The 22,739-nt window shown below is 43.5% G+C and overlaps 1 protein-coding gene across 1 annotated transcript in view; it reads right to left on the reverse strand.

Annotated features, from left to right (window-relative positions):
• CDH1 (cadherin 1) overlaps positions 1 to 22,739 on the reverse strand; it is a 70,518-nt gene that overhangs the window by 5,573 nt on the left and 42,206 nt on the right. Inside the window, exons 3-12 of the mRNA XM_020893384.2 lie at positions 17,875 to 18,098; positions 12,962 to 13,105; positions 12,689 to 12,844; positions 11,618 to 11,762; positions 9,847 to 10,022; positions 9,444 to 9,572; positions 7,806 to 7,988; positions 5,924 to 6,168; positions 2,582 to 2,727; positions 177 to 401 (exon numbers count right to left, since the gene is read on the reverse strand). Coding sequence (XP_020749043.2) covers positions 177 to 401; positions 2,582 to 2,727; positions 5,924 to 6,168; positions 7,806 to 7,988; positions 9,444 to 9,572; positions 9,847 to 10,022; positions 11,618 to 11,762; positions 12,689 to 12,844; positions 12,962 to 13,105; positions 17,875 to 18,098 — 1,773 coding nt within the window. The remainder of the gene's footprint in view (positions 1 to 176; positions 402 to 2,581; positions 2,728 to 5,923; positions 6,169 to 7,805; positions 7,989 to 9,443; positions 9,573 to 9,846; positions 10,023 to 11,617; positions 11,763 to 12,688; positions 12,845 to 12,961; positions 13,106 to 17,874; positions 18,099 to 22,739) is intronic.

Genomic DNA, 22,739 nt, shown 5'->3' on the forward strand with positions numbered 1-22,739 from the left:
TGGGAGAAACACAAAAGGACCTTTGGTTCAATGTCACAAATGTAGAAGGGACCAGGAAACATGCCTTAAAAGGGGTGACAAGTGGATACTGAGAAGGGAAATTCAGAAGGGTGGGGGAGAAAGGAAGCAGAGAGTCAGAGCAAAGCTTCCAACATAAGAAAGACTCCGGTGCCCACCTTGGTCATTGTACTCAATGGTCCAGTTGACACTCGCCCCGTGTGTCAGTTCTGCTGTGAAGGGGGAGGTGTTCGGGGGGAGATCGGGATCAATGATGTTGATGATGTGAGGCTCGGGATTCCTCTGGCAGAAGTCCATGACCCGGGGTTCTGGTACAGGGCCATTGTCATTCACATCATCGAGGAACAGGAGCAGGGTGCCTGTCCCAGTGGCAGGCGGAGAACCTAGTACAGTGGAAAGGTCACAGATCAGGACCACCAATGAATCCCTACTGCCTCCCATCAGACCAAATCCAAATCTTTTCCTGGCTCTCCAGGGCTACAGCACCAAACCCCAAGCTGCCCTCCAGAGCCACCCATCCTGCCGGCCCCCGGTCATCCCCAGCTCCTGGATGGGCAGACCTCTGACTTCCTTATTCTCACTTTGATAATAGTTACTCAAGTTATTCCTCACACCCAGGACTCCCCGTCTTCATACATAACTTTATCCATCCATTAAATTTATCCTCTCTGTGCCAGGGTGGGAGGCGGGTAGGGAAGGGAAGGAATGAGATGAGCTTGGGATTAGCAGAGGCAAACTATTACATAGAGGATGGGTAAATAACAAGGTCCTACAGTATAGCACAGGGAGCTGTATTCAATATCCTACGGCAAATCATAATGGAAAAGAATATGAAAAGGAATATATATGTGTATGACTAAGTCACTCAGCTGTACAGAAGAAATTAATACATTATATGTCAATTATACCTCAATGAAACTTAAAAAATTATGTATTTTAAGCCACTCTAAAAAATTCCTCATCACGGGACTTCCCCAGGTGGTCCAGTGGCAAAGAATCTGCGCTCCCGATGCCGGGTTCACGGGTTCAATCCCTGGTCAGGGCACTAGATCCTGCATGCCACAATTAAAAAACAGCATGCCACAAGGAAGATTGAAGTGCCTACATGCAGAAACTAAGATCTGATGCAGCCAAATAAATTAAAGAAAAAAAAAAATCCTCATCGCCCCCTACTCATTCACTTCCTCTGAACTTCTAAGGCTTTAGGGACATTATCACAGAGTTGAGCCTTTTAAAATCACTGCAAATCTTTTCAAATAAAATTTGGAGATTTGTACATATTTTTGTTTGTATTTCTTTCACATCCTGACATAGCATTTGGTAATACAAAAGGAAGGTCCTCAAGGAATTATAGGAGAAAAAAGCCCAGAGGAATATATCTCAAATCCATAAATATCTATACCTGGGTGGCTGTAGTGATTTTTTTTTTAACCTCTTTAAAAAATTGTGCATTAAAGAAACTTACCATTTTAACCATTTTTAAAATGTACAGTTCAATAGTGTTGGTATAATCACATGTTGTGAAACAGCTCTCCATAACTTTATCTCACAAAACTGGGAACCATCATTCTACTTTGTTTCTATGAATCTGACCACATTAATCTCTCATCTAAGTGGAATCACACAGTATTTGTCACTTTGTGACTGGTTTATTTCATTAAGCACAATGTCCATTGGGGAGAGAGAGAGAAAGAGACTTAACCAGAGGAACTAGCAGTTCTCTTTAACAGTAATTCTGCTTCTGAATATCTATCTGAGGGAAACACTTGCCTCCCAGAGGCATGTACAAGGATGTTTACTATCATTCACAGAAATAATGGAGAACTGGAAACAACCCTGGTGTTTTTTAATGTGTGAATGGTTAAATTATGCTATATCCACATAGGGTTTCCCTGGTAGCTCAGCTGGTAAAGAATCATCCACATAACGTTTTACTGAAAAGAGACAGATTTACAATGTGCCAAAATAGAGCTCTGTGTCTTCAAGGCATATGTTCAAGGGAAAAAATTAAACATGCATATGATAATGGGTTTTTTGTAATAAAAACAAAAATAGGCTATAAACCTGACAGTAGCTTTATAATAAACCATATTTCCATAAGTATATAAATGTATTTGAATACAGAGAGTCTGGAAGGAGCCACATTTCACTAATGGTGATGATAATACAAATAAATGACAGTCCTTACAGGGCACAGAATAGGTTAGCAGGCACTCTTCCAAACACTTCTACGTAAATTTAACCTAGATAGGGCATCATCATTTTGTCAGATAAAAGAAGTAAGAGACATAAAAATTAGGTAATAAGTTCAAGTTCACACAGGTATTAAACTTTGGTCCTAGGATCTAAGCCCAGGCCGTCTGGCTTCCATGGGGTTACAGAGCGAGTGGTAAAAAGGAACTTCTGCTTGACCTAAATTCTGTGCACTTTGGACAATTATTTTGAGAATGCTTTAAGAATGAAAGAAAAAGAAAGAACTCATGCCTCCAAAAGGACGGGGGCAAGGAGGTAAGCTATTTAGGAGCGGGAGTCGGCAAACTCTCGGTGGTAGGGGCATCCTCACCATTGTCAGTGGCTATAATGAGGGCCGTGTACGTGCTGTTCTTCACATGCTCGACATTCTCTCTGTCCAACTCAGCCCGAGTGGAAATAGCACCTGTGTCCGGATTAATCTCCAGCCAGTTGGCAGCGTCCCTCCAAATCCGATACCTGGAAAGACACAAGCTCTGGTTTAGAACAGGAACAGCAAACAGCAGATAGCTGAAGAAGGTGAAGGTTCCTGTTTGTTGACATATACTTTGCTTCCCTATTTCATTAAAAAAAAAAAAAAAAATCACATCTATAGAAATTCTACCAGAAAGGTTTGAGGACCATCCATGTACCCTTCACCCAGATTCGCTCATTGTCAGTATTTTGCCGTATACATAAGTGGATGCACATATAGACATAAATCCCTGTTTTGCTAAACCATTTGAGAATAAGTTGCAGACACCATGTTCCTTTACTGATGAATACTTCAGTTTGTTTTCTCCTAATAACAAAGGCATTCTCTTATATAATTTGATTTTCAATTTCAGGAAAATATCACTTCATACATGGTACATATTCAAACTGTCAGCTTCCTCGGAACTGTCCTTCACAGCATCCCCACTCACCCTTGCCCAATTCAGAATCTAATCCAGGATCAGACACGGCATTTAAATGTCAGATTTCTTTCTTTTCTTTTTAAACACTTTGCGGCCATGTTTTTTGTTTTGTTTTTAATTTATTTACTTGGCTTCTCCAGGTCTTAGTTGTGGCACTCAGGATCTTTCATTGCCGTGCGTGGACTCTCTAGTTGTGGTGTGCAGGCTTAGTTGTGGCATTTGGGCTTAGCCGTTCTGCATGTGCCAAGTAGGATCTTAGTTTCCCAACCTGGAATTGAACTCATGTTTCCTGCATTGCAAGGCTTGATTCTTAACCACTGGACCACCAGGGAAGTCCCAGACATCATATTTCTTTAGTTTTTCTCAGACCAGCCCCCAAACGGTACAGTAGTTCTCAACTGGTCACAATATGGCACCGAGCATCTCTGCCATGAACATTTGGAGATCTGTGTGGACACAGTGTGTGGCACTATTGGCATTTAATGGGAGGTGCCAGGGAGCGTAAAGTTCCTTCTGGTATTACACAGTGAAAAATAAATAAATAAATAAAAATGTCAAAAAAATATTGTTAAGCAGCATCTTATTAAGAAAACCAGAATCAGAAGAAACATAAGCACTAGAAACAGATACACTGCCTAGTTACCTATCAGGGTCATGAAAAGGCTCAGAAAGAGAAATAAAGAAATTGAAGGAGGGAAGGGTCCTGGATAATCGTGGACTTATCCTCAGGACCTAAGAAGTGCACAGCAATGGACTACATATACAGAGTGGTCTTTATTCCAGGAGTAAGGCTCTCTGCAAACATTATTAAAATTTGGTCCTTGAACTTCCCCCAAAAAGATGCTTTGAACATCTGTTTCGCTACCACAAGCTAAAATATCGACATAGCCTGGAGAACATAGAATCCCACGCTTTACTAGCAAAACAAAAATCCTACAATATCACAATGTCACTAACACACCTAGCAAAAATGATAATTACTTAATAATGTCTATTCTATGTGCAAGTTTCTCTATTTGCCTCAAGGCTGCTTTTTATAGTTGGATTGTTTGAATCTCTCTTTAAGCATAGTCTACACATTACAGTTGGTTGATCTGTCTCTTAATTAATATCCTTAATCTATGGAAGATTAACAACCTTACTCTTCTGTCATTATTTGTTAAAGAAACTGGGTCCTTGGACATAGAGCTCCCATATTCTGTATTTGACTGACTGCTTCCTTGTGGCATTTAACTTGTTCATTCTCTGCGCTGCATCTAAACCAGATCCTAAGGCTTGATTAGATTCTGTTTCAGCCTTTCTTGTCTCTCTCAAATATTTAAGTTGTACATGCTGTTGAATCACACTGAGTGGCACGTCATATTGGGCTGTCCTTGCTTTTTCAGTAGATGTTGAAATCTATCAGGAGGTTTGGATGATCCCAGCTGAGTTCCTCCATTAAAAACTTCTCATTATCCTTAATCCCATTGCTTCTAGCAGCCATGAGGATCACTACCTGGAACCTTTACCTGGTCCATCCTGTACCGTGCACACTCACAGTTTAAAGGTATTTATGAGTCATTCCAATCAGGGTGCCAGGATAACCTCACTTTCCAGGATAACCTCAACAGTTGAGGTTGCACTTAAACTCTTCTTGTTCAGTTTATATATAATAAGCTACAAGCAATGATACTAGAACAGAAACACCCCTCCCCTAAACATGAATATGCTCAGTTAATCACTACACCTGGCTCTACTCTGGATTTGCATAACTCTTTCTTAGTAGTTCAGAGCATTCTGACAGTTTCCTCTGAAGTAAACATTAACTGACAGGAATCTCTCTCTGAGAAGAGGAAGTGGACATACTGATCAAGGTCTTTGTTATCCCTGGAAAACACGCCCTTGCTAACAAGACCCAGATGTGCCACGCCTGGATTTGTGCTTATAGTCTTCCCTTTGTGCTTCCACCATTGTCACACTGCAGCACCAAGCATGCAATCAGACCCAGCCCTCAAAAGAAGAAAAAGGTTCTTTTTCATACATGGCCACAAGGGTATCGTCGTAGGTTGATTTGTCTGTGTATTTTCAGCATCTGTGACTGGGATTTACATTACAGAGGTATCTTCCAAGTTAGAGGTAAAAAAGAAACAGTAAGCTACTTTCAACACAATGCCATGTGTGTAACTGAAAACCACATTCCTGTTATACTTTGTGAGAGAAACACAGTAAATCTACAATGGCTGACTATGGAGGAAATGGAAAAGGTGTGGGAAATGGGGGCAAAAGGCGGGAAAAAAAAAAGTCAGGGACTTCTCCTTGGTGGTTCAGTGGTTAAGAATCCGCCTTCCAATGCAAGTGACACAGTTCGATCCCTGGTTGGGGAACTAATATCCCACAGGCTGTGGGGCAACTAAGTCCATGCACCCCGGCTAGAGAAGCCCACACAATGCAGTGAAAGATTCCACATATGACGTATAGGTATGACTGAGTCCCTTCACTATTCACCTGAAACTATCATGACACTGTTAATCAGCTATACCCCAAACAAAATAAAAAGTTAAAAAAAAAAAAAGGTTCCACGTGTGCAACAAAGATCCTGTGCATTGCAACTAAGACCTGATGCAGCCAAATAAATATTTAATAAATAAGCAAGCAAGTCAAACAAGATAAAGGTCTTACCCAGCCCAACAATGATAAAATGTCATGAACAAAATAGTTTATACACATACATACACACACACCCAGTTACTCCAAGTCCATGGAAAGCCCCTCACACTTACGTGATCTTCTGTTCCATAAATGTGTCTGGCTCCCGGGCGGTATAGGATGTGATCTCCAGGCCCACGCCAAAGTCCTCGGGCACTTCCACTCTCTTTTGAGGAGGTACAAAGATGGGGGCTTCATTCACATCTATCACGTCCACGGTGACGGTGGCCGTGGAAGTGGGGAGAGTGACTTCAAAGGGGGCCACATTTGTCACTGCCACATACAGGATGTACTGCTGCTTGGCCTCAAAATCCAAGCCCTAAGGAACAGAAAAACCAAGTTTAAAAAATACATTCTATGTTAAAAAAAAAAAAACACATACACATTAAATCCTTTTTGATAATCAATATATCAGTGGTTCTGAAATCTGGCTGTAGTAAGAATTAACTTGAGGGACTTCCCTGCTGATTCAGTGGCAGAGGCTCTCTCTGAGCGTCCAGTGTAGGGGGCCTCGGTTCAATCCCTGATTAGAGAATCAGATCCCACATGCCACAGCTAAGACCCAGCACAGCCAAATAAATAAAAAAATTTTTATAAAGGAAAAGAATTAACTTGAAAACTTAAACAGATGCCTGGGTCCTAACCCCAGAGCCAGTGAATAGGAATCTCTGAGGCTGGGGTCTGGATGCTGGTATTCTTAAAAAGCTCCCAATGACTAATATGCAACTGGATTCACAGTGAGGTCCCCAGGAAGAGAATAAAGATGAATCACATGAAATCTCAAGTGGGAAGCCTCTGCTAATAAACATAGCCCACTAAGTCATTTATTAACCTGAGACTAGTAAGAACGTTCACATCCTATGCTGACAAGCTGTTTGTGTGGCAGCAGATAGATAGACAACCCAGCCTGGCCATGTCTCTAACCCCAGCAAGTTTAGTGGCAAGAACATGAAGTTCAGAAGCAGTCAGCAGTGAGCTCAAATTCTGGCCAGGACATTTTCTACCTGTGTGTTTTAAGCAATTTAACCTCAGGGTCTGTTTCCACATATAAATAGGTAGGAAAAGAAACTATCTCGCAGAGGCAATGTAAGGAATAAACTGGAACTTTTATGAAGGACCTTGTACATGAAGGGAACTCAAAAATACTACCATCTTTCTTTTTTTGACAGAATAACATGAGAAAACCTTGACATGAAATGTTTAGTGGGAGAAAAGACTATGTACTAAGTGATTCAGAAATGAAGTGGCTCCTCATTTGCTCAAGGGGAGGTCAAACCTCTGGGGCTAATCTTGGGATTCGCTAACTCTTTGACTAACTTCAAGAAGGAAATCACTCCGGTTCTCAGGGTTTGAGTTTCCTAGACATTTTTCACAGGCATATCTGTCCCACTTCTAAAGTCATCTAGCAAAATAGCAGTAACCATAAACCATTTTTCTTCTCATCTGCAAAACAGTTGTGGGAGATGGGCAAATGATTCAGAGAAAGAGGGTATTAAAAGAGACGGATATGTATGGCTAAGTCTCTTCGCTGTTCGCCTAAAGCTACCAAATACTGTTGATTGGCTATACCCCAATACAAAATAAACAGCTTTAAAAAAAATTGTATTTTTTAAAATGGTATTTCCTGGGGAATTTCCTGGTAGTCCAGTGGTTAGGACCCTAGGCTCTCACTGCCAAGGGCTCAGGTTCAATTCCTGGTCAAGGAACTAAAATCCCACAAGTCATGAGGCGTAGGGAAAAAAAAAGCAAAAACATTTAGGGTGCTATGTGGGAGCTTCCTGACTTCCCACATGAGCCTGAAGAGTCCCTGCAAACCCCAAATGGCCCACTGGAAACTGGGAGAGCCATCTTCCCCCACTCCACCCCGGCCACACCAGACTACACTAGAGATGGCATCAGGGACAAGGGTCATTGGCCGGGTGGTCAATTTCTGCATCTTGCAGGAACCATACAAACCTTAGCTGTTTTCAGAGTGCCTTCATTGGTGACTGGGTCCGTGACAACGATGAATTGCTTCTCATTATCATTTAATACTGTGTAAACAGCCTCCCATGCTGGGGTGCTGGGGACGTCGGCATCGGTCACTGTGAGTGTGGTGATGGCCACGTTAGCCTCGTTCTCAGGCACCGACCCCACGTACTGAGGAGCAAAGGAAAAGATGGGTCACTTAGGACGTACTCAGACCCAGCAGTGGAGCCAGGACTCAGGGGGCTAGAGGAGTCCTTTCTTGAGCCCAAGCTTTGAGAAGAGCCTTGGAAGAAGTGCCCGCTCTATCAGTACGACCCTTATTTCCTGTCAGTGGAGCAGCTGGCACTTAGGTGCCCTGTGGGTATGTGAAAGAGCCAAGGCCCTGCCTGCCCACACCGCTCAGCACACACTGGCCCAATCGCTGACTCCGTCACTTATCCCCTACTCCCCTCTGCTCCCATCGCTCTCAGTGGTGCCAGTAATTTTCATAAAAGTCTGGCCATTATAGCCTCCTGCCCTTTGATAACATCCCACTGCACTTAGGATACACCCTGAAGTTTTAAATTCAGTTCACAAGGTTCTGTAGGAGGCAGCTTCATTTGGCTCACTACACTATTTTTCAGTTCTTGCTATGCAGCAAGCTTTCTCTTGATTCAGGGCATCAAACTGTCTCTCTGAAGCTTCTCTTGAACTCATAAAGCCTAGGCTAGGGTGGCAGACACTGCTGTCTACTGAATATCCATTCTCCTCTTCTTCTCGAACATTAATACATGGTTGATGGCAGCAACATGACCAGGTAAAATACTGTATTTCCAGTGTTCCTTTGCGGACAGCAGCAGCTAATGAGAGGTAAATGAAATTTATGGGATGGGTCTTCACAGAAATAATAAAACTTGACTTAGCATCAAAGTCATAGGCACCTCTCACCTTTGCCTTCTTTCTGAACAAACCACAGGCACAGCTGGAGCTCCATGCACCATCCTGGGCCACAAAGTGACATTGGGGATAGAATCCATGCACCAAGGATGGAGGGAGACTGGATAAAGGAGGCTTGCTTTCTATTGACAGAGTGGACTACGTACCTCTGAGTCTTTTAAAGTGTAGAAAAAGGCAACCCTATTTGTTTAAACCATTAAGAGTCCAATCCCTGTTACTAACCATTAAGCTGATTTCTAAGGAACACAAGGTTTCAGTTCCCCAGTACTTTCTCCCTGACTGCATTTAATAAAATTACACACAATAATTAGCTGTCTAATGTCTCCCTAGCTAGACTGTTCCATGAGAACAGTATCATCGTCTGCTGTGTTTGTGATGATATGCCCAGTGTCTAAGACAGTGCCTGGTATAAACCCAGAGGATATTTATTCAATAGATAAAACCTGGTAAGATCTGCTACCAAGATGCCCAATATGAGGACATGGATTCAGGAGGTGCATTTTGCAACTTCAGAAACCTAGGCCAACAGGCACCAGGCTGAGCATGGCAGACAACTGGCACCTCGACCTGCTTGCTCTTTAGCTTGAAGTTGACTAGTCTGGGAAGAGTTACCCAAGGGTTCACCCCTGAGATACTGGGAAACAACCAAGGCCCTTTCTTTGGAGACTGTCTAAGAAGGGACAGGGTTACCGTGGTCGGGTCAAATCTGGGAGCATTATCGTTGGTGTCCAGGACCGTGATCACGGCCGTTGCAGTTGTGCTCAAGCCTTCGCCGTTAAGGTCTGCTGCTTGGACCGCCAGGGTGTATGTGGGAAAACTCTGCAGAGATCAAACAAAGCTGAGTCAGGACCCACAGCTACATCAGGTCCCACCTGGCTCCCAGCAGAGAAACAGAGTATTTTTTCATCTGTTTAAATGCCAATAACCCCACCTGCCTGCCTTGCCCCAAATATCTAGACAAACACTGAGATGCAAAGCTCTGATCATCACCATGCTAAGTGGCGACCAGCCTTGGCAGAGTTTTGCGTCATCCAGGAAATTGAGTTAATGTGTATTTGCCCTCCCCACCCTCTGGATCCTTCTGACCCCTGACCTCCCGGTCCAGCCCGGTGGTGAGCACACTGATGACGCCCGTTTCCCTGTTGATGGTAAACATTTGGTCGTGCGGCAGCGTGGGCTCTTGGGTGAGGATTTTGTAAGCAATGGCAGCATTGTGGGTGTTCACATCGTCATCTGCATCTGTGGCTGTGACCTGCATCACAGAGGTTCCTAGAAGCAAAGAAGATTCAGTCAAGCTACACTTGATAGTTTCCAAAATTCTGACCAAAGTGCTAGTGAAGGAAGAAAGCATTCTACCAAACGAATGAATGGTGTTCCCAGAACCCAGCTGGTTCAACTGAAACATTTTGGTTCAACTGAAACATTTTTTGCTCTCATACACTAAGTGAATAGTGCCTAAGAGAGGAAAAACTCCAGAAATTTCCACAATTCGCTTCTAAGCCACATTTCCACCTGAGAGAATGGTCATCTGAGATCACTGCCTTCAAGGTGGAAGCAAATATTTATAACATTTGTGACAAAGCACTAGTTCTCAGGATACTGAAATAACTCTTTAAGAATCAATAGGCAGGGAACTCCCTAGTTGTCTAGTGGTTAGGACTCTGTGTTCTCACTGCCAAGGGCCTAGGTTGAATCTCTGGTTGGGGAACTAAAATTCCCCAAACCAAACAGTGGGGTGGGGAGGGATGGTGGGGTGTGGGGAGGAGAAAACCAATAGATGAAAGACAAAAAGCCCAAGAGAAAAAAAAGGACAAAAGACTTGAACAGACAAGTTGTAAAGAAATCCACATGGTCACCAAACATATGATGCTTCTTTGGCCCATTAATAATCATAGAAACACCATTTTACATTACCCTGAGATATAATCACATACTCAACAGACTGGCCAAAAAGAAGTCTAACAATTCCATGATGTATATTGCTGGTAGGAGTATAAATTGGTTCAACCACCTTAGAAAACTGTTTGTCACCATGTAGAAAAGTAAGCAAAACTAACAAGATGTTACCCAGTGTTAAGTACACACATCAGAAAAGATGAATGATAATAAGGGAATGATTATCACAAAAGTCGGGGTGAAAGTTGTTCAGTTATGTCCAACTCTTTGTGACCCCATGGACTATACAGTCTATGGAATTCTCCAGGCCAGAATACTGGAGTGGGTAGCCTTTCCCTTCTCCAGGGGATCTTCCCAACCCAGGTCTCCCGCGTTGCAGGCAGATTCTTTACCAACTAAGTCACAAGAGAAGCCCATAAAAGTCAGGGTAGTGGCTGCCTTTAGGGGACAGAGGAAAATGTGATCAGGAAGGTCTGTATAGGGGCCGTAAACTACTAACAAGATCTGTTACCTTTTCTTGGCTGCACAGCATGGGGAAATCTTTAGTTCCCCAACCAAGGTTTGAACTCACATTCCCTATATTGGAAGTGTGGAGTCTAAACCACTGGACCACCAGGGAGGTCCCCAAGGATCCATTTCTTAAGAAGGGAAAGTTGTTCTTAAACTGCTCTATAGTTGTTTATGTAGCTGCCCCAGGTCTTAGCTGTGGCCTGTGGGATATCTGGAGTATGGAGTCTTAGCGACTGGACCACCAGGGAAGTCCAAATTGCTCCTTTCTTAAACTGGGCTTGAACATTTTCTACATGTTTCCATCCGGAGGATATTTTACACACACATTATCTTCCAAAGAGGTTCTGTGCCTATGAAGGGCCTGACCCCAAATGCCACCCCCAACACTTAGAGCAGGGGGGGTTCCAAAGAATCCAAATTGTCTTGGTGGGTGTTGAGCTCCTCGTGGCTGGACATACCTGGAAGAGCGCCTTCCAGGACAGACCCCTTGAAGACCTCCTGGGTGAACTGGGGCTTGTTGTCATTCTGGTCGGTCACGGTGATCACAATCTCCATAGGCTCCTCAATAGCTTGTCCGTTTGAAGACACAGCATGAGAGAAGAGCTGCAAGAACCAAGTGAGGGTTACTCGAGAAGAGGACGTGGGAGAAGTTGTCCGACCAGAGCAGCGTGGGCTCCACTGGGCCCCACTCCCTTCCACTCAAATAAGGACTCGCCAGCACATGCGCTGCTGCTTCAGTGAGGTCACAGCACTGCTTAAGACCATGACATGGGAAGACCCATGAGCTGGAGAACAGAGGCACCACTGCCCACATGGGGCTGAAGACCAGGCCGAGGAGATAACCGGAAGCCTGAGACTCTCTGACTTACTCCAAGCAGGGTCAGATCTGCTCTGGACACTTGAGTCTAGGGTTTTCCCAAGACCTTTCTGCATTTGGCATCAAGGCGTTACCTCCCAACTTCCCTGAGCTCACACTGCTCTCAAGGCACAGAAATGATTTTTGTTCTCCAACATCATCACCAGCCTGTGCCTTCATGTCATCGTCGTTGTTTAGTAGCTAAGTTGTGTCTGACTCTTTATGACCCCATGGACTGTAGCCCACCAGGTTCCTCTGTCCATGGGATTTCCCAGACAAGAATACTGGACTGCGTTGTCATTTCCTCTGCCAGGCGATCTTCCTGACCCAGAGATTGAATCCACGTCTCCTGCATTGGCAGGCGGATCCTTTACCATCGAGTCAGCAGGGAAGCCTGTCTGCCTTTATGTCAAGGACTTTCAGTCCCAAGAACAGGTTGACATCTTGGGTCTAAGATCATGTCTGATACCTCGAGACTTTCTCCAACTTTATTCCTAACAAAAACCGCCCCTAGTTTTTCCCAGGTCCTCCTGTCATTTCTCCTTATTGACAGGTCTAGAGGAGTCAAGCTCTTCAAATGTCCAGAGCATCTGATCTACAATCAACATGAGTTGACCAAAATATTTTGGAAATATGTAACCCCATCATTAACAAGCTTCCAAGAGACACTCACGATGTACTTGGCAATGTGTTCTCTATCCAGAGGCTGTGTCACTTTTAACCATCCTGTTTCTCTCTCAATAATAAAAACACCGACAGGGGGTGTGTCAGCTCCTTGGCCAGTGATGCTGTAGAAAACTTGGGTTTCTTTATCCCTGTTAGATTTGATCTGGAGACAAAGCAGAAAGAGATGAATGAGCATGAAAGGATCCTGACATTGGTTGTTTCCCCTTTCACTCCTCGGCCAAATTCTCTCCCAGAGAAATAGGGGAACTTCCTTCTGTACCTGGACCAGTGCCTTAGGAAATGGGCCTTTCTCATTTTCTGGGCAGCTGATAGGAGGAATAACCCAGTCTCTCTTCCGTCTCCTGAGACCATGGTGGGGGCTGGGAAATGTGAGTACTTCCATCTGGGTTCCAGAAGGAGAGTCCTGAAAGGAAAGAAGTTGAGGGAAAAAATGGGATAATTTAGGCGAGATGATACAAGTTGAACAGTTCAACCTATCCAATAAGAATCCCCTGTCTTCTGAGAGAAGGACATGGTTTCCATTTAGTAACAAAAGAAACAGCCAAAACAAAACCCAATGAACCCTTTACCATATCACCAGGTTGGTTTCCTCTTTGGATCTTTCTTGGTGTCCAGAGTTCAGGCAATCATTATGCATACAAGATTACAGGGTTTGAGGGTTTGACATTATTTTACAAGTTATATCAAGTCCACATCTCACACCTGTGTTGTTTTGGGGTTGTTTTTTGCTTTTTGGCTGCATAGCATGCAGGATTTTAGTTCCCTGACCAGGAATTAAAGCCTCACCCCCTGCAGTGGAAGCACAGACTCTTAAACTCTGGACCACCAGAGAAGTCCCAACACTTGTCATTTTTAAAGGACATTATGCCCCCAATGACTTAATATCAGAGCTTATGCAACAATTTGATATTTCAGTGTTTTAAATTTTTTCTCTCATATTTTTCCTAGGGATATAGGTCTCCAAAGTGGAGTTAGCCTAAAGAGTAAGTTTTGGGAACTGATACTAAGGATTACTTTGTGATCAATACTAATCCCTTAATCTCACTGTGTTATTTAATCGGTTTGGTTGCATTTGTTCTAACAGAAGTTGTTGGGATGGGAACCAAAAACGCCCTTTGAGACTCAAATTGAACGGTTTTCGTGTGCGATAAAGATAGCTTTATGCACACACAGCGAAATAAGATAGCTGAAGATGAAAGGAAAGATCTTCCGAATTGTTTAAATGTTAAAGTGATTGGCGGTAACACAGTAAAGGCTCCAGAGGACAATTCCACCTTGCCATCTTCCACGCTGTCACTGATGCCTGTCTATGAAGTGTGTGTCAAACCTTATTTCTTACCTTTTAAAAATGTGATTCAAAATGCACAGGACAGACATGAAACATGACCAGATAGCATCACAAATCCTTCTCATTCCTTTGTACTAGCCACTCACACACTCCTTAACACACACACACACACACACACATGCGCGCGCGCGCCCTCTCCATTCATCTTCTAGAGAAGCAGTCCCACCCTGGCCATGGGCAGGCTCTGGAGCCAGGCTGATTGGCTTTGCATCCTCACTGTGACACCTTGGGCTGGTTATTTAACTTCTGTGGCCCACACTTTCCTAATGTCTAAAATGAAGATTATATCAGTACCTCATAGGGTCCTTAAAAAGTGAAAGTCGCACAGTCGTGTCCGACTCTTTCTGATTCCATGGGCTGTAGTCTGTCTCTTTCCTCTGTCCATCGAATTCTCCAGGTTGTCATTTCCTTCTCCAGGGGATTTTCCCAACCTGGGGATCGAACCCAGGTCTCCTGCACTGCAGGTGGATTCTTTACCAGCTGAGCCACAAGGGAAGTAGGGTCCTTAGAAGGATTAAACGTGATACTAGTGTTGCAACAAAGCACTTAGGATAGTGCCTGAGGACTTCGCTGGTGGTCTAGTGGTTAAGAATCTGCTTGTCAAGGCAGAGGACACAGCTTCAATCCCTGATCCAGGAAGATTTCACATACTGCGGGGCAACTAAGCCCAAACCCCACAACTAATGAAGCCCAAGTGCCTAAATCCCGTGCTCCATAACAAGAGAAATCACTGCAGTGAGATAGCCCTGCTCCTTCAACAAGAGAAAGCCCGCAAGCAGCAAATGAAAACCCAGTGCAAAAAAAAAAAAAGAATAGTGCTTGAAACAGTACATGCTTGACAAATGCCAACAAAGATGATGGTTGGACTGGTTGGAAAACAGAGTTATGGTCTGTTTGGACCATAACACCTGGAATTTGAGGTGTGACCTGAACACAGGAACAAATATTAAACTGATTCTCGATACTATATCTTAAGACTAAAAATGACCATCTTGCACAGCTGTGGTGAGCAAACAGACCTTGATGTATGAATGCAAATTCATTTGCCATGCTGAAGAGAAAGGCAAAGAGCATACTTTGCTGACATCAAGATTACAGAACATTTTCAGAGAATGATAATAAATAATGATGAACACTATGCTGGCAAAACATAACATTAACATCTTTATGTGTGAAATTTTTTTTTACTATTTATTTATTTATTTAGCTCTGCCATGCAGCTTACAGGATCTTAGTTCCATGACCAGGGATTGAACCTGGGATCTTGCCAATGAAAACCCAGAATCCTAACCACTAGGCCACCAGGGAACTCCCATCACGTGTGTAACTGAACATGGGATTCATCCCTCAGGAAAAAAGGATACCAGACTGGAAAATGTATCTAACCTAAGAGAAAGAACTGGAAAGTTAGATCTATTTATAGTCTTTCTCCCCCCCCACCTCCCCACCCCCGCTTTCTTGAGGTATAACTGACAAAATAAAAAACTGTTTCTATTTAAGGTATACCATGTGATGTTTTGATACAAATACATAGGACCTATTCTTATATGAATGAAAAGAGAGGTAAGATTATCATCCCTTCCAATGTAGGGCCACCTGGCACCACAAGAGTGGTTTGAACTAGAGACAAACTAAAGTCAACCTCAAACCAGTTGTGGCAAACTTGCCACCTTACCGTCCAGGCTTCCCTGGTGGCTCAGCTGGTAAAGAATCCACCTGCAATGTGGGAGACCTGGGTTCGATGCCTGGGTTGGGAAGATCCCCCTGGAGAAGGGAATGGCTACCCATTCCAGTATTCTTGCCTGAAGAATTCCATGGACTGAGGAGTCTGGCAGGTTACAGTCCATGCGGTCACAAAGAGTCGGACACAACAGAGAGACTTTCACTTTCACTCAGTATCTTCTTTTTTAAAAACAAAAATCTCTTTCTTTCCCTTTCTCCCACGCTCTCTCTCAAGATTATATATGTAATCCAACAATGTATCCAAGTAGAACTACATTTCCTGTATTACACCTGTTGCTAGGTATGACCATGAAGCAAAGTTCTGACTAATGAGATGTAAGAGGAAATACTGCTCCAAAATGCCACAAAGCCTTCTTTAAAAGGTGGACAACTAAGTGATACATTTTGGGGCTTCATCCTGTTCAACTTCCTACTGTCCAGAGGAAAGGTGTGATGACTGGAGCTCTAGCAGCCATTTTGGACCATGAGGTATCACTGAGGACAAAAGCCATATATGTGCTAAGGATGACAGAATGAAAAAGAAAGAAAGAACCTAGCCTCCTGATGACTGTAAGAATCTCAGTAATGGTCACAAGTTACAACTGAATTGCCTAAACTTGAAAGACAAATACTGTTTCACATAAACCACTGCAATGTGTGCTTTTCTATAAGATGTATTTGAACCTAATCATGAAGGCAGGTGGCAAAGGTGAAGAAGTAAAGTTGAAAGACCAACTTTAGCTCATAAGAGGCCTCCATGCACCACTATCTAGCAAGAACTTATCAGATAGGACTAACATGAATGATGGCATCAGTTGGAGACTTGAGTCAGGAAGCTATGTTAATTTAGTTCTACTAAGTTCCCCATTTTTCTGGTCTGTCCAATTACACCAGGGAGAAAAACAAGATCTCCCAGGAGTATTAAATTCCTAGAATCTCAGCAGTCTTCAGGGAGAAAAACTAGAGCCAGCCTGAAAGGCCTTGGCACTTACAACGCTTCCACACTCCCAGGATACTACTAGAACAGCCCCCTAGAGAGATGTTCAATAGGAAGCGCCACAGGAGCAGTTTAGAAACTGGCGAAGGCATCTGGCTTTGGGTAACAATTTCAGAAACATTCTTGCCAAGAATCTGGGCAGACTTATATCCTTTTCTCTGTAGCCAACTCACCCATCTGTCCACTCTGGGCTCTTGGTATGTGCCAGACCCAAGGGCCAGGCATTGCAAATTCAGTGGAGAAGGAGCTCATGGAGATTGCAATCCAGTCAGGCCAAAGATTCGTGGTGATTCCTCCCCTTCTTTGTCAAGACCCTCCCCATTAGAGACATGAAGAGCAAAATGACTAGAAAGCTGACTTCGTGTAAATTCTTCCTCCAGGTAGAGACTGGGCAGAAAAGTTATAAATGACTGACTACTTGTTATGACTTCCATAGTTCCAGCATCTTACAAGTATTAATTTATGTAGTCAGTAGCATTTCCATTTTACAGATAAATTCAAGCACAGACAGAGTAAATAACTCCCCCATGGGACTTCCTGGTGGTCCAGTGGCTAAGACTGTGTTCCCAATGCAGGACGCCCAGGTCAGGGAACTAGGGAACTAGATCCCACATGCAGCAACTAAGAGTTCATATGCTGCATGCAACTAAACATCTCAAGTGCCACAATTAAGACCTGACACAGTCAATAAATAAATATTTTAAAAATAAATAACTCCCCAGTGGAAGGGCTGTCAATTCCAGACAGAATCCATGCCCTTACCCTTATTCTACACTATCTGCAGAAATAAGGTAGTGTATCTTGCCATCAGCCCAACAACAACAAATCAACAGCAAGAATTATGTGGCTATTTTGCATCCCATCCCTCTACCCCCAGGGGGCACTGGCAGTGTCTGGAGGCAATTTTGGTTGTCACATCTGGCAGTGTTACTAGCTTCTAGCAGTTAAGACCAGGGATGCTGCTAAACCTCATAGAGCACAGAGGACATCCCCATAATCCCCATAGAAATTATCCAGCCCCAAATGTAAATAGTGCCAAGGCTAAGAAACCTGGATTAAGCAGCAGACTAAAACAATAGTGAACTTCCAAGACACTCCAACTTACATGATGATGGTGGTGGTGATGGTGGTGCGCTGACACCTTCAGTGTCACTTTGGTGGAGAGCTTCCTGTGGGTGGAGTCCCAGGCATGGATAAGAAAACTTAGCTCTGGACGATGAAGGTGCACAGGCCGCTTGACTGTAACCACGCCATCTGTGTGCACTTTGAATCGGGTGTCGTCAGAAACATAGACTGTCCTTGGTAGGCCAGCACATCCTTCAAAACTCACTGCAGGGCATAAATGACAGTGATTAGAAAACTGGGGAGATGAAACAGCATTCCTTTTCTAGAAACTGAACTTCCTTCACCCACTAAAAGTCTAACTCACACAAAACAGGCACAAGGAAAACAGACCACAGTCTGGTGACAAATGGCAAAGGTAATAAAGTAGCAGGTGCCATCTTCACAAGTCCAGGGCAGCTTAACTGTGGTGGTTCTTTTCTCATCTACTTGGAGACTGAGGACAAACCTGCCTAGAAAGTAACTTCTCCTTTTCAGTAACAAAAAAGGGCCTCTCCTTCAGATGACTCTTGATAATGTGAAAAATAACTGAGACAGAATACCTATTGAGTCTAAAAGTTAGAGACTGAGGTTCAGTGAGATACTATGGATTAACTACATTTAAATAAACAGTGTAGGGACTTCCCTGGCAGTCCCGTGGTTAAACAATGCAGGTTCAGTCCCTGGTTGGGAAGCTAAAATCCCACATGCCGCAGGGTAACTAAGCCCGCAGTTACTGAGCCCACATGCCTCAACAAAGAGCCCATGCAGCCAAAATTAAAAATAAATAGATAAATAAGCAAACAGTTTACATTTCAATAAACAGTGGCAGATAATAAGAGAAAGCCAGCAGGACATAATGGTTAAGAGTAAGGGCTTGGGCAAAATTTTAACCTCAGTCTCTTCATCGGGCTTCCCTGTGGCTCAGCTGGTAAAGAATGCACCTGCAATGCGGGAGACCTGGGTTTGATCCCTGGGTTGGAAAGATCCCCTGGAGAAGGAAATGGCTACCCACTCAAGTGTTCTGACCTGGAGAATTCCATGGACAGAGGAACCTGGCAGACTACAGTCCAAGGGGTCACAAAGAGCCAGACACGATTGAGTGACTTTCACTTTATTTTCTTCATCATCAAAATGAGGATAATCATAGTGCTCACTCTTCAAACATGGTCTTATTTACTGTCAACGGTAGGGCTCAAGTCCCAGCTCTGCTTATTAGCTCTGAGACCTTGGGCACATCACTGAATCTCTCGGTGCTCCAGTTTACCCATCTGTAGAATGAAGGTATTTGACAACTACTTCCTAGGGTTGTTTTAAGATACACAGAACAGTGCCTGGCACATATTAGACACTTCATCTATTCAGTATTCCACAAAAGACATTGATAACGGCAGATATTCATTTAGAACTGATTATATGCTTATTTTCTGAGGCATTGAGAGGTAATGCCTGCTTGCAATCTGAGGCCACCCAGTGGAGAAGCTCATCACTATCAGGGGAGACAGTGAAGATTTCACAGGAAAATCTTCAACCTGATCATACAGTGCAGTGAGACAAATGCAAAAGACAGAAGAGGACTACTTGGATGAGGGGACTTAGGATCAGTGGCTTAGAGACAAAGCTACTTAAAACTTTACAGTCATTACAGTATCAAAACTTTAAAAGTATTAATACCCAAAGCTGGAGAAGCTGTGGTGAAAAGCATCTGCATTAAACATCAGAGTCCCAAAGGACTCATTTAACAAGTTTCCATCAAATAATCTGTCAGACATTGTGCTTGGCAGTAAGGACAAAATTGTGAATAGACAGGCAAGGCACCTGCTTGCATTGAACTTATACTAAATTATGAAAGAGATGGACACATAACAAAACTGAATCTCAGGTAGTGACAAATGCTAGACATAAAGGAATTTAAAAAGAGGATAATGTAAGAGTGATGGGGGGGGTGAGTGATGGAGAAGTATGGGGAGTGTATAACTTTTACTGGATGGTGAAAGCTGGTCTCTCTGAAGTTGTAGGTGTCCGAGCTGAAACCTGAAGGAGTCAGCCTTATAGAAATCTTGGCTCAAGGGCCTTCCAGGTAGAAGAAACAGTCGATAAAAGTTCCTTTTGGCAAACTCAAATTGGTCTGTTCTCCCTTTCAAAGAATTGTCTCTCATTCCTCCAGTGCAATTTTTAGTTTTTCCAAGAGATATCTTATTAAAAAAAAAGAAAAAAACTCCTGCTCTTTGCCTATTTTACATGGCTAGACTAAGCACAGCATAGACACTTCTACATGGACATGGATCTCTGCCAGAAAACCCTCAAGTGGGTTATGGTGTCTGGGCTGCAGTTTTCATTTGTTCCACTAGGGGCCACCATTGCCAACTTTTCTGACACCAACAGCCCCACCCTGGCTAGAGAAAATAAGACCTTGTTAGAGGGCAGGAGGATAAGCAACATGATTATTCCCATTTTGTAGATGAAGAAGCTGAGATTCACAGAGGTTAAGACATTTGTTTGATCCCTATAACTAGTGAACAGCAGAGTCGGGATGGCCCTTAATATGAGTAACCTAGTCTCAATCACTCCCTGAACCCTCCTTTGCCGGTTTGTTTAAAAAAAAAAAATCAAAACCATGCCACATGCCTACCCTCACCTTTTAGTCTGGTTCTACAACTGATTTCCCAAATTTGAAGGGTTGGGGAGGGGTGAGCATGGCATTTTTAAAAATGACAGGAAGAGGTTGGCAGAGTCGTCTCAGTCTGTGACTGGAATGATTATATAAACCCAGACTCTGCCGCGTTCTTGCAGAGTGACCTCACACAAAATGCTTAACCTCTCTGGGCTTCAGTTTCTTCTACTGGCACCTGAAGGTAGAAGCTGACTGAGCCCTCCTCTCCAGGGTTTTGTGAGATTAACCGAGACAGTGGATGTGATCACAGCCTTGTCCCAACCACACCCCAGCAGAAACAATGGGGCCACTGGGTTGTGTTTGGGGGGCTTGCCATATAATCGGGGAACAAGAGCCGCCCTCATTTTCCACACTGAATTCTGTGCCCCAGCCGGCCCAGATCTGGGCAGTGAGAGCTGGGATGAGCATGACTGGACTTGCCAAGGGTGGCAGCCTGGAAAAATGAAAATGGTTTTGCAAATAACTTAATGCAAAGCTCTTAACCTGCTGTGGGGCATCTTGTCTTAATGGTAGCTAAGTCCTGCCCTGTGAGAAGTGACAGAAGTAGCATACGCGCCACAGGCAGGCCCAACCTGAATTTCCAGGTACTCATTAAGGCCCATTATCTTTCTGTGCAACCTGAGCCTCTGGGCTGATTAGCCAGAAATTACAGAAAGACTGAGGGGATCTCCAGTTCTGAGAAGGCTTTGGGAAGCTGGCTTCAACCCTGGCAAGGGGTGGACAGTGTCTCAGAGCCACAGGGAACACTAACGCCAGCATGTATGGGGAAACAAGACTGGCAAACTGGAGAAACCAGAAGATCAGTATATGAGGATTAGCTATATTTGAACATTTCTTAAAAAAAAAAAAAAAAAGTGTTGTTTTTTTTTCTGTCTGCACTGCACGGCATGTCTTAGTTCCCTGACCAGGGATTGAACTCTCGCCCCTTGCAGTGGAAGAGTCTCAACCACTGGACTGCCAGGGAAGTCCTACTTGAACATTTCTAAAATAAAAAGTTAAATAAAAAAGACAGCAAGGGACTAAGTATTAAATCAGCATGTTGTCCTTTCTTAAACCAGTCATTTGGTCACTTGGTTTCGAAACTAGATCCTAATGACAAGAGCCAAGAACCCATTGGCCATCTCTAGATGGGAAGATCTTTTCACCACAATAACATTATCATCACCATCAAAAACTAGATTCAACAGCTTCAACTATCTTTTATTCACTATTTTCTTAATATTTAAACATGTGAGAACATTGTGTCTCAGGTTCTAGTCTAAGCACTTCACAAATACTAACTCAATTAATCCCAGAACTCTGTGAGTTTGCTGTCATCAGCGTCCCCTTTTTATAGACGGGGAATCTGAGGCGGTTATTAAGTGGCAGAGCCTGGACTGGGACTTAGGTACGTCTGAGAGTCCACGCTCCTCTCCACCCTGCCTCTCTACAGGTCAGACTCTTGTCCTGTGCACTCTTGGTGTCCAGTTTTCAGATTGAGGCCATCCTGGGGTATAGGCATCACCAGTCCCATTTTCTTTGCCCTGAATTAAAGGCTGGTGGGAGGAGGGGCCAGGCTGTCTGATCCCAGAGTGCGTGTTCTTCACTACTATTCCCATTTGCATAATGGGGATGGAATACTTCTTATGTGGGGAAAAAAAAATGAAAAAAAAAGACATTCCAGAGCAGTTGAAATTCCACACAGCAGAAGGTTGACAGTAATTTGAGTGGAGGTGGAGGGAAGGTTAAAAGAGGTACAGTTGGAGGCAGTTTTTAAAAACTTAACTTCCTGAAACATTTTTGTATTGTATGGTATGTTACAATTACAATGAGACACTTTTTAAAAGGACAAAATGACGAGTGATTTAACAAGGGTCTTTAGGGATTTCCCTCATCATCCAGTGGCTAAAGACTCTGTGCTTCCAACCAAGAATTTGCATGCCGCAACAAAAGATCCCACAACTAAGACCCAGTGCAGCCACGCAGCCAAACAAATAAAATATATATATTGTATATTCTAAAAAGCATCTCCAGCACACTGTGACTCCTGTAAGTTGCCATTCATCCTACAAGTGCCCCATTTTCTTGCGTATTTGGCAGAAGCAGTAGCTTAATCTGAGAACCCCCGGAAGAGATGCCTGAAGTCCAAATACAAATGAAACCCAAGTCCAAGAAAAGCTTTGTAGTCCCAGGGCGGCAACATTCTTTGCTTGGAA

This window comes from Odocoileus virginianus, chromosome 20 (assembly GCF_023699985.2).
Source record: "Odocoileus virginianus isolate 20LAN1187 ecotype Illinois chromosome 20, Ovbor_1.2, whole genome shotgun sequence".
Lineage (NCBI taxonomy): Eukaryota > Metazoa > Chordata > Mammalia > Artiodactyla > Cervidae > Odocoileus > Odocoileus virginianus.